At 45.7% G+C, this 12005-nt stretch overlaps 1 protein-coding gene across 17 annotated transcripts in view; it reads right to left on the reverse strand.

Annotated features, from left to right (window-relative positions):
• Nucleotides 1-12005, reverse strand: part of GRK4 (G protein-coupled receptor kinase 4) — a 113539-nt gene that overhangs the window by 34982 nt on the left and 66552 nt on the right. For 14 of the 17 annotated variants that reach the window (XM_079154464.1, XM_079154466.1, XM_079154462.1 and 11 more), the window contains 2 exons: nucleotides 7910-8050; nucleotides 4686-4876 (listed from right to left, as the gene is read on the reverse strand). The exons of 2 other annotated variants lie outside the window; for them this stretch is intronic. In XM_079154464.1, coding sequence (XP_079010590.1) covers nucleotides 4686-4876; nucleotides 7910-8050 — 332 coding nt within the window. The remainder of the gene's footprint in view (nucleotides 1-4685; nucleotides 4877-7909; nucleotides 8051-12005) is intronic. One more of the 17 variants, XM_079154467.1, reaches the window with a different exon arrangement.

Raw genomic sequence — 12005 nt, forward strand, 5'->3', positions numbered from 1 at the left:
TGGATGCACAGACACAGGCCATGGAAAACCAACATGGACATCTCAGGGCTTTGGCCCCCTGTTATGGTTTAGATATGAGGCATCCCCCAAAAGGTCACATGTGAAAAAATGCAAGAAGGTTCGCAGGATTAAATGAGTGGGCTATAAGAGCCTTTTTTTTTTTTTTTTTTTTTTTTTTAGTTTTTTGTTCTTAGTTGTAGATGGGCACAATACCTTTATTTTATTTATTTATGTGGTGCTAAGGATCAAACCCAGTGCCTTACATGTGCTAGGCAGGCACTCTGCCACTGAGCCACAACCCCAGCTTGGGTTATAAAAGTCTTAACCCAATCAGTGAATTAATCCCCTGATAGGGATTAACTGAGTGGTAAATGGGGTGGTGGGTGTGGCTGGAGGTGGGAACTGGGGTCTGGCTTTGGGTGTATATCTGTATCTGACAAGTGGAGACTCTCTGCTTCCCTCTGCTACACTCTTCCCCCATGATGTTCTGCCTCACCTTAAGCACTGAGGAATGGAGTCTGCTGTCTCTGGACCAAGACCTCTGAAACCATGAGCCCCAAAATAAACTGCTCCTCCCCTACAGTTTTTCTGATCGGATCTTTTAGTCACAGCAGTGAAAAAACTGACTAAAACACCCACATATCACCTTCTTTGTATTTTCCTTGTTTCTGTAATTGCTAGACTACGCAATAAAGTTGAAAACACTTTAAAAAGTCAATTCTTAAAATTTTCATAGCCCTTTTGCCATATGCATGTGTGTGCATATTGTAACAGTAATAAAAAATAATTCAAACAACTTTTAAGAGACATTACACTATCAAACCTCACCCTCCCAGAAAGGCTGAAGAACATACAGAAAGCTGCGATTCTTCAATCAGTTACTAACAGCCTCGGACTTCCCTGACAAAACGCTGGTCCTTTTAGACTTTGGCATAATAAGCAGGCAACAGGAATGTCAGCAAAGATAGGGAGAGTGACGTGCTTCACTAGACACACACACACACGTCTGCTTTGTACTTGTGTTTGTTGTGAATGACAGGTCGACTTTTAAATTGAGAGCTGTTTGGCACTGAGAAGTATGTCACTGGTCTTCCCTCAGAACTCTTTATTTCATTTGCTTTTTTTCTTTCTTCTTTCCTTCCTTTTCTTTCTTCCTTTCTGCTTGTTTGTTTTTCATTTGTTTGTTTTCTTTCCTCATCGAATATTTTAGATCAAGGACAGGATACAAACCACTCCAGCCTGAGAAGTGTACAACGTGTGCACTGCACAGCAGGCCTGTCGGGTGGGAGCCTGCTCTTCCCTCTGCCCCCCGCTTGTCCCCGGCAAGTGTCACAGCAGCCTCCAGTCAGTGTTTCTGGACTTCGCTGAGCCAGGCAACCCTTGGGTGACTTACTGTTTCAGCCTTCTATCTGAACCAACACAAAATGACTGTGGAGAGCAGAGGAAGCACCCGGGACAATGCTGTTTTCAGTAAAGGCCCTGGACGCTACGGCTTTATGCACTTCCTAACACTCTTCCTCCAAACGAAACACAGAGGCAAACGGCACAGCCTAGGGCAGGGCCTTCCCAAGTGGTGCTGGCTTCTCCCTCCTGCCCTCTGCTTGCCTGCTTTCTCTAGGACGCCTCTCAAGGGTACTCTCTCCTAGTAGAGAAACGCTTCTGCTGCTGTGGGGCCTCATTTAAAGCAGGACTTCCTGAGAGATTTTCAGGAACCTATTCCATGTAATTGCCCCCAAAGAGAAGGGCTCCCCTGGCAGGCTCCTGAACTGTGCCGTGGCACCAGCCCCGAGGTTTCCTTGGGAGACCGAGCTTTAAGGTACCTTCCTGGGCAGCCTCCCCGACGCCCATGCAATCTCTCCTCCAGGAAAGGGGAGGTGAGGCGGCCCCCCAGGATTTTGATTCTGACTGCAAGGACTACTCTGAGTCTTGCCACAGGGTGCCTCCTCCGAAGGTCCTCCTCTTTTTTGACCTCAGTCTGAAAAATTAAACCTAAAACTGCACTGTCTCTGCAAAAAGGAAGTTCACCTCTGTCACATGGTTTGATTTTTAAAAAATGGTCAGATGGCAATGTCTGAAAACAGGAAAGAAGACACAAAAAAACTTTTCCCTTGAGGCATGCAGGTGGTGCTAAGAGTCTTTCAACAAAAAGGAAGCACCAGTAGGAGCTGTCAGCCATGGTCACCAACTCTGGACAGCACTCAAGGCAGGACGTGCTGAGCAAGAAGGGCGAGAGGTCCACTCCCTATGGAGTGCCACAAGCCAGCCTCTCAGTTTCACGGCCAGAGGTCAGAGGATGAGGGGAGTGAGCATCTTCTAGTCAATCTGAATTCACGTGAAGATTGCAGGCAAGTACAGGAGTCCTAACTGTAGTCGCCTATGAACCTGACTCACTCCATGAGTAAAGCAGGAACCAGCGGTCCTCCGGGCTGCCCCTGCAACGATGCCAACAGTCTACCGCTTGCTCTTCAGAGTGCTGGAGATGGAACTCAGGGCCTCACAAATGGCAAGTGAGCATTCTATCACTAAGCTACAACCTGGCCCTTGCATTTGTATGTTTCCTGGGCTCAAACTTTCAATCCTCCTGCCTCAGTCTCCTAGGCCACTGGGATTACAGGTGTGCACCACGTCCAGAGAGTAGACTCTACTTCTAAGTAACGGCAACAAAGCAACCACCTGTCTCTAGAGGAATCGTGGTCACAGCGGTGATCTGGGGCTCAATGACCCAAAAGCCAAAGCTCCATCCGAACAGGATGAACAAGATCAGGGTCCTAAAAAGCACACAATCTGGTCTGAAGAGCTGTGGAGTGGATGCTGTCCAGACTACAATGGAGGCGGAGCACATGTGCAACCAGGAAGGAGGGAGGTCATTAGGCTAACGTGGGGAGGGTGAGAGGGGTTCTACACACTGACAAGAAGAGGGACTGCAGGGAAGAAGGCATCCATGGAGGAACAGCACTGCCAAGGTGCAGAGATGTGAGGACACCCCAAAAGTTCTGGGAACTGCTAGTGTGCTCACAATGACAAGGACAGAGGAGAATCATGGGGCAGCAGGACATGGAGCTGGCAAAGTATGTGGGGAACCTCACCATAAAGGGTCACGAAAGCCTGGCTTACAAGGGAGGTGCCCAGGATCCCACACCAGAGGACAATGCAACAAGATCAGCGTCTCTAGAGCAGGCAGTAGGGCAAGACGGGCATCAGGGACACCAGTTAAAGTCTCTGCCAGGCTCTCAACCTAAGGAAGACAGGAACTGAGCCAGTCACTCCACAAAACAGAACATGTGAGATATTCAGGAGTGAGCTGGTGGCCAACCAGTAGGGAGGACGAGGGCAAGAGATACACAGACCCCTCTGGGATTTAGGAAAAAGACCAAGGTTAGAAATTCATACTAGGGAATGATTTCCACATACTAGGTAGATGACCCACAAGAGGAAATGAAGGAACATGTCCATGAAGAGTGACCACATAGAGACTAAAAGTTGAGGGCCCCAGCTTTTCAGGGAGAGGTGGAGGTGTTTCCTAAGACTAAATATACTGATTACACTAAAATAATTCTAACTATTAAACTTAATTTGATATCCTTTGTTGAATTCTTAAATTAAAAAGTAAAATGTTATTTACAGACATTTAATTGTGCTATTTCCTTCAGACAAAGTGCATGTCCTTACTGATACGAGACAGATCCAAGTGGTGGGAACAAGAGGTGAAGGGGAAAATTCTACAAACTGGGCCCACTGTGTAACCCCCACATGCTCTCTTTTCCAAGAAGCAATTACCTGCAGCCCTGTCTGGCTGAAGTGGACAGGCTATGTCATATTCCTCAGCAAACTACCTGTTACCTGCAGAAGAAATGCAGGCCTGAAATACTATCCATAAGAGGAACCCAAGTTACCCTGAAGGGGGAGAGGGAATTTCATGATTCTTTTCAGAGATCAGATCCCAGAACTCTAGGAGAGCAGGAAGAATATTCCTGCTAACCATGAAATCTGTGTAATAACTTATGGTTAAGAATTCAAAAGAATTGGTCAACATGAGCCAAAGGGACCTAGAGTTGCCATGGCAGTGGGGACTTGAGTCTAACGTCATCCTGCTCAGGCATAAGTCAAGAGGCGGACCTGAGTGGGACTCTGGAATCTTCTCTGGGATCTCCAATAAAACTGGAGCGTAGGCGAGGCACATGATCCCTCTCCTCTCTGAAAGGACTCACTCTCTCCCTGGAGAACACGCCCTTTCCCTTTTCCAGTCCCTTCAATAAACTCATGCCTGTTACTCTGAATGATATGGCTGAAATCTTTCTGACCTGATCACAAGAACTGGAGCTTGAAGGAAAGCCTTCATGCTGCCTCAGTTTCCTGGAAGGCCCCAGTCCTGTGACATTATCAGCACTGTCAAAATATCCCAGATGAGATGGACTGTCTCATGCTTACAGAAGCAGCACCATCTTTATCAGATCAACTTAGTAAAAAACAAACTTCTGCTTCAAAAGACAAATTAGAGATTAAAGAGAACCTAAAAAGAAAACCAAGCGCACCTCTGACAGGCAACGTTTCCCCAGTGTAAGGGACCACCCCTGAAAACTGCCATCCAGGGACTCCCAGCAGCCAATGTGTGCTGGGAGAAGCCCGGGGCCTGCAAGGAATAGGCTTCAAAGCCTGCAGGCTCCATCAGGTTACACCATTCTTACCTGTATACAATCCTTTCCTTCTGTAAATCTTCCAGGCCACAGCACACCTCTGCAGCATAGAAAACAGCTCTCTGCTCATCAAAGCCAGGATTGCCCAGGTTGTAAATGTGGAATTTCAGATCCCCTCCATTCATGATGGTTAGCACCAAACACAGGGTATCTCTGGTTTCATAAGTATAGGCTAACCCAACCTAAAGAGCAGTGTCATAAAAATAAAACACAAAAAGTCTGCTCAGTCATTGGTGACTTGATTTATTTGCTAGCAGTATTCCAATTATCTGTGCTGGATTTGTAATTAGAACACCAAACTACAACGTGCTTCGGAGAAATGGGTACCATGTACCATATGCCTCTTGGATCCTTACTTCTCAAAGGTCTTATTGCAGCAGCTCTGCATCGAAAGCAGAGCAATTTCTAGGTATGAATAAGGAAGTGGCAAAGCTTCAAGGACACCTGGATGGTGTGCTGTGTTCTCGTGGCCTGAGCGCCAGCACGGAAACTTCGGCAGTGCCTGCATTTAGCATGCAAGTTACCACCTCCCTGTGCAAGAACAATTGCACTGTGCCCCACCTTCCCACATTCTGTGTAATCAATCTTTGTAATCTGAGTAAGGCTGGTGGGAAATATTTCTAGGTTCTTTGGGAAAGCCAATACTACAGAAACCAAATTGTTAAGTGGAATAAACTGTACTATTACTATGTCCCTTCATAAAACTAGATTTGTGATTTCTATGTTTCAAGGTAGTTATGGTAAGGGGCAGACAGATGTGAGTGGTGGGAACAGAAGAAAGGTTAAAGGAATCATTTTATAAGATGGGCCTACTGTGCTGACCCCCACATGCTTTCTTTTCCAAAAGACAATTTATCTACAGCCCTACTTGGTTTAAGTGGACAGGTATGTCACATTCCTCAGTAAACTACCTGTTAACTGCAGTAGAAATGACCAGAAATAATGTCAATAAGAGGAAGGCAAGTTACCCTGAAGGGGAGACTTTTGTGACCCTTTTCAGAGATCAGATCCCAGAATTCAGGGAGGTAAGGAAAATGCCTTCTAACCACAAAGCCTGTATGGCTAAGAATCCGATTAGAAAAGGTCAGGCAATGGGCCCCAATTAAGGTCTTATTCAAAGAAAGAGACCACACCAGGAGGCTAACCCTTAGAAATATTAATGAGCACCATCTGAGATAGGGATTTAGGATTAAAAAAAGAGAGCGAAAACTGAATCTAAAGGAAATACCCACAGTCATTGAGATGTAGAAAACAGCTGTAAATCGTAAGCAACATACCCTTGGCCCATGCTTTGGAAAATGAGGGGAAAATATCCAAATGCTGGTAAAACAGGCGCACAATTGTGCAGCTTCACCCTGAATCCAGTCGGGCCTCTGACACAGCCTTCTGCACACACTGCACCCCCAGTCCCGCCAGGGCTGCTCCTCACTCCGAGACAGCCTCGCTCTCCCTTGAATGTGGGTCTGACTACTAGGTGAACCTCTGCCTGTGACTTTCTGGCTGGTGCTGAAGTCCTTTTCCAACAAGAACCACATGGTCCTGAGTTGAGTCCTCCTCTGCTCTGGGAACTCCTGGGACAGCTCTTCTGTGACACATCAAGGTTTTCTTCACATGTAAAAGACCATGAGGCTCACCTGTGGGAACACTCCAACCAACTCCTTTGTTCTAGAAAGGTGGGGCAAAATAGAAGAAAGGAGTGAACCCCAGTGGAGCCAGAGGAAGGCTGAAACCTCAGGTAAAGGATGCAGTGATGACCCTGAGACTTTTTCAATGCCTGTTTAACATAGATTCTGATCAATGCTCATACCCCCAAACCATACAAGACCCCAAGCTAGCACACCAAAATGAGCTTCCCTGCTGTCAGGCCCCCTTTCTGCATGGCAGGAGTTCTCTCTCTTCTCACTTAATTAAGTCCTACTCTTTAACTCTTCCCTTCTGTTATTGTCCCTGGATTTTATTCTTCAAATTTGCAAGAAAGGAACACAGAAGGAATTTGCAAAGTGGGGAATCTGGTCTCATCTCAAAACTCCGGTTTCAGTCACACAAATGTGTTTAAAGCAACTCAAAGAAAAGCCCATTTTATTAAAGATTTCCTGGTAACTGCATAACAGACTGACATACCATGTACACAAATACACATGTGCACTAAATTCATAAGTAGGCTATGAAGGCATTTGTCCCCAGTGCAAAACAGCTGACTTTGGTGCTAAGAAATAACTCTGAGGAAATAACTATGATATTAGAAGTCATTTTAGAAGTTATGATTCATACTCTCCCTTTCACTAGCCTTCATAGTGCAGTAGATGCTGCAGGAAATGTGTCAGTAGGTGGAGGAACCAAGCCTTGGACACCACACAACAACAGCACAGCTGAAGCCTGGAGGCACCTTCTGATTCCAGCCTGCCTGTGGTCAAGTCTCACCTGCAACCACAAAGGTGCAACTCCAGGCTCGATGGGACTGGGGTATGCTAGTGAGGGTCTAGCAATAACACACCAGGTGTAAAAAGCAAAGAGAGGGAAAAGAGTCCGCAGAGGAGGCCACATGGGAGAAGGGCTAGAGAAAGTACCTTCAGCACATCCACATCATCAGCCCCTACCTGGGCCAGAGCAGCTAAACTGGAGGTCATTCAAGGAAGGAGAGGGCATGCCACCAGAAAACGCCAAGGTAACTGAGGGACAATAACCCTCTGTATGAAAGTGAAGAGGGGCTGAAAGTGGGATGGACAGTGGCAACAGACTGACCAAGACACAGCTGGCAGCAAGATCAACCCCACTCTGCAGGATCTGAGCAAGGAAGAGGGCTGCTACTGAAGATAAAACTTCCCACCACCAGACAGCAAAGGCCTAAGTAAACTCAACTAAGAAGCCCAGTGCATGACTGCAGGGCTTGAAGAGCAGTGAACAGCAGGTCTGTGGCAACAGGGCTGCAATACAGTACGCAGGGATGAGAAACAGAAAGTTCGGTGGCTCGCTTTGGAATGTATCATTTAGCCTTAGCTGGAACCTAAGTTCCAACTATAGTCATTTGAATTACAGCCCTTCCCTTTGCCGGCCCCAATTTTAAAATGAGCCAATTGCATAGACTGCAACCTCGAACCCTGCCAGGTGTGCCGGCTCGCTCCCCAGGGTCGGGGGCACATCCCTGGTGAAGTCTGCCGTGGGCCCACTTCCCAGCAGTGTGTGACTTCTGTGGCACCTCAGCATCTGATACTCACTACGAATCTACTGTGCACTTTCTCCAGGATCCTCTTTTCATTCAGAGCCATAGCTTCGCCTTTCCTCTTTTTTATTCTCTTTTTTTCTAGTTTTTTGCAGGCATACATTTTTCCTGTAGCTCTTACTTGACAGGCACAAACCTAATTTAAACAAAGAAAAGGTTTATATACACCTGGAATTCTTAGGACACAACACAACACACACACACAAACCAACCTGTTTCTCTGTGATGATCTTCTTTAGTAAAGCTCAGCAACAGGACCTGAGATGCAAGGCCATTCAGTTGTGAACATATCCCATGGTTTCTTTGGTTTCTGCAGTATTAGGACAGAACCCAGGGACTCCCTCACGCTAGGCAAACACTACCACTGAGCCACATCCCCAGGTCTTATGATTTTTAAATTTTGCTACAGGGTCTTGGTTGCCCAGGCTGGCCTTGAACTTGTGACCCTCCTGCCTCAGCCTCCCCAGTAGCTGGGATTACAGGTACATTCCACCATGCCCTTGTAGTGGGTAACTAAGCCAAGCCTGGATGCCAAATAAACTAAGAACACTGCTAGAAAATTAGTGCCTGGGAAAGGGAGAGTTCCCCTCCCCTGTCTAGTCAGCTAGTCTTCAGGGAACCTGATCAGCATCTTCCGCTCCTACCTTTTGGATTGTAAATGACTTCCCCTAGGATCTCACTACTTTCCTTGGAAGTGTAAGTGCCTCTGAAGTGTAATGCTCCTGTGGACAGTACAGGCCCAAGGCTAGAGAGAAGACAGTTCTTCCCCTTATCACACTCTATGGTTCTCACTTGAACCCCCCCATGCACAACGACATATCTTTTAGACTAGAAAATGTATGACACTAGAGAGCCTGTAAATGTTGTGAAAAACTGGTGATGGGTGCTCAGAATTTGGAGTCTGATTCCCTCCGGCCCCGCTTATGTAGAATGAAGTCTGGAGTTTTCCTCCTCCTGAGTGCTGCTTGCTGCTTCTCCACAAGTCTGTCTCCTATGACGTTTTGGTTCCCTGTCCAGGAAGCGACAATCGTGTGCTGCTGGCCACTTACGCTGGAGTGTGCGGTGCCCCTCAAATCAAATGAGATGGTGCCACCTGATATTTGGGATTTCCTTTGCCTTGGGAACCTGTACCTCCACAAGCAACGACTGCAACTGGACTCCCTGGGGAACTAGACCAACACCTGCACCATCACCATCCCAGGATATGAGACCTCAGCCAGGCCTGTGTGCAGCACAGAGGGGAGCTTTATCACCTCCCATGGCCCCCTGCAAGGAGACCATCAGTAGCAGGGACTCCTGAAAGGCAGTCATCAGTATAGGGAACTCTAAAGGAGGAGAGTGTGTTTTAAAATTTCTGAGTGTGTGTGTGAGTGTGAAACTATTTGTGGCTCCACAGCGTGTGTGATGAAGTCTGAGTGAGCCCTAACATGTGGTTCGGTGGTGACTTTGTATGGCAAAACAGTGATTCATGTCCTGTAATGGGACCTGGGATCAGGCCCAGGGTTTACATGGGTATGCCTTCAGCGAAGACACAGCTAGGCTTCCTTGAAGGACGGGGCCAGGTGTGTGTTTTGTGTGACCCACCTCCTCCCCACGTCTGTCTTGGGACACTGACATTGGGTGGGAGAGAAAGTAAAAAAAAGATGTCACTTTCAATCCAAGCCACTGGGGGACATACAAGATTGTTCTCTCGGGTTGTTCTTTCAGGAAGTCCCTCCCTAAATGGCTTTCTCTTCATCCAGATGGGCACAAGGAAGAAAACTGGAAAGATCCCAAATGTGCAAATGTTCTTATTCTTAAAAGTCCTAAGAGGACTTCATGGGCTTCCATATTCATTAAATATCTGGGCTGATTCTAGCTGATCCAAAGTGCAGTCTGTCTGATAAGTTGTTCTATGTGTACCCTCTCTAGAGTATTTGCAGCATGTCATTTTTTGGTTTTTGTCTTCTTCTAAGCTCATTTTTTTTTTTTTATGATATATTCACCTTTTCCCTAGTCTTGTTTTGTGTAACTGAAATTTATTGCCCTGTTTTCCTTTCTGCTGTCTTTACTCAGAGGCCAGATGTTCAAGGGTTAACTCTGAAATACACTAAAGAAAGCAAGAGATCTCCTTTAAAGAGCCCTAGGAAGGAAAACAGACAGTGGTAATGGTGGGAGTAAATCTGACTCCAGGTAGGACAGAAGGCCAGCTGGACTTTGTCCTCAGCATCCACCATGACCAATGGACTCTATTCCAAGTTTCACAGGCTCTGTTTTAATCTTTGCAGGGTTAAATCTGACAGTAGAGCTCTTTTGTATCTGACCTGTGGAAGTCATGTCTGGCAAAAAGCTATAAAATCTTAGTTTTCTGCTAATTTTCATGTATACACGTGCATACCTGTGTATTCCATGTATCATGTACATGGTACCAAAAACTGCCATATGAAGAGTACTCATAAAGTTCAAAAAATGGATCCACATACTTTTTAGTTCACAGGAACTAAAATGGCTAAAGAGATGATTTTTTTTAAAAAGGTCTTTAAAATTACAAACACACACTTTTTTCTTCTAGATGATCAGTCAAGAAGGGTGTTTTTTTGTTTTTGTTTTTGCCGTACTGGGGATCGAACTCAGAGCCTCGTGCTTGTGAGGCAAGCACTCTACCAGCTGAGCTATCTCCCCAGCCCTAAGAAGGGTGTTGTTTTCTATAAAATGTTTAAAGTGTAAAGTCCATTGCTTCTAGGATTTTTCTTTAACAGAAAAGGACAGCTTAAAATGTTAACTAAACTTGGTTTTCATGTGTAACCTAAGTTAAAAATGGGTAAATCAGGTTTAAAATAAATGGGGTTAACATTATAAATGTGTTTTTTAAATTGTTGATCAATGGAAAGACAGTTTAAGATTGCTTTGTTCCTGGTCTGCACTAAAAATACAATGATTAAGGGTTAAAATTCTACTTTCATGTATGTTCTACATACAAGGATTAAAGGAGTGGGGGAAGCCCTCAAAGGATGATAAAATACTATTGTTTTATTTGGACCTAAGAAGCCTTCAGGATTTTGACTCAAAGTTTAAGCCCCTCGAGGTCAACACTCCCGGACTTCTGACCCTGGGAAGGAGGCCTGCAGTGAGGGGGAAGAGGAGGCTGAGCCAGCTGCGGAGGCCCCACTCCTCACCTGCCCTGTGTCCTTCACTGTCCAAGCTAAGGAAAAACACATAGGTTCAAGTTTGTCTGTTTTAAAGGTCCTTGCCTGTCAGCCTGGTTTTGGCAATCCTCTCTCATCTCTGTTTTTCATTTCTATTACTGCCCTTTGGGATGTGGGCCATATGACATTGATCTTACCAAGAGGCTCTTACGAAAATCTTGGCTGAATGGGCCACCTATAGCATGGGCCTGTTAAAGAGAAAGATGTTTCACGGTAGCACTAGCTGGCCTTTAAATAGTTTTCTGGATAATTGTGCAATCTTACAGTTGGAGTTGGTCTGTCAGGGGTAAAGCATATAGAAGATTCTGTATGCACAGGTATTTATGTGGCGACATGATAAGGAGTCTGAACAGTCTGTTCAAGGTGCCAAGAGGCACTGCCTCTGATCTGCAAGGACAGCAGGACACCAGAAGAGAGGGTTACCATAGGTGACCCTTTGCATGCGGAGCGGGCAGTCCCAGCACTGTACTCAGCCTGGCCCAGGCAACTGCAGATCCCCTCACTGGGGCCTCCTTCATTGATTATCAACATGCCTAGTATAAGAAAATGGTCCAAAAGGAGAATCTGGGCACAAATGACAGTGGGGAACTCGAAGTTGATGGCATTATGATGAAGATAAGGGAGACAGATCAGGCTCAGAGGCATCCTGTGCTCCACCCCCTCGACTGCAACCTGGGAGAAAAAGACTAAGGAAGGGTTTTGTATATACTAGATTATCTGATCCCTCTCCTGGGATGAAATTTGTTGTGTGAATTAAATGCATAGATAGCAGTTATAAGGACTGTTTCAAATATAAATTTAAGAAAGAATCTAAAACTAGAAAAGATAAAGGAAAGTTATAAGTATGGAAATATATTTTTTGGTAAGGAAAATCAGAAGGTAAAGGAGACGTTCTTGACGAGAGGA

The sequence above is a fragment of the Sciurus vulgaris genome, assembly GCF_902686455.1.
Source record: "Sciurus vulgaris genome assembly, chromosome: 9".
Lineage (NCBI taxonomy): Eukaryota > Metazoa > Chordata > Mammalia > Rodentia > Sciuridae > Sciurus > Sciurus vulgaris.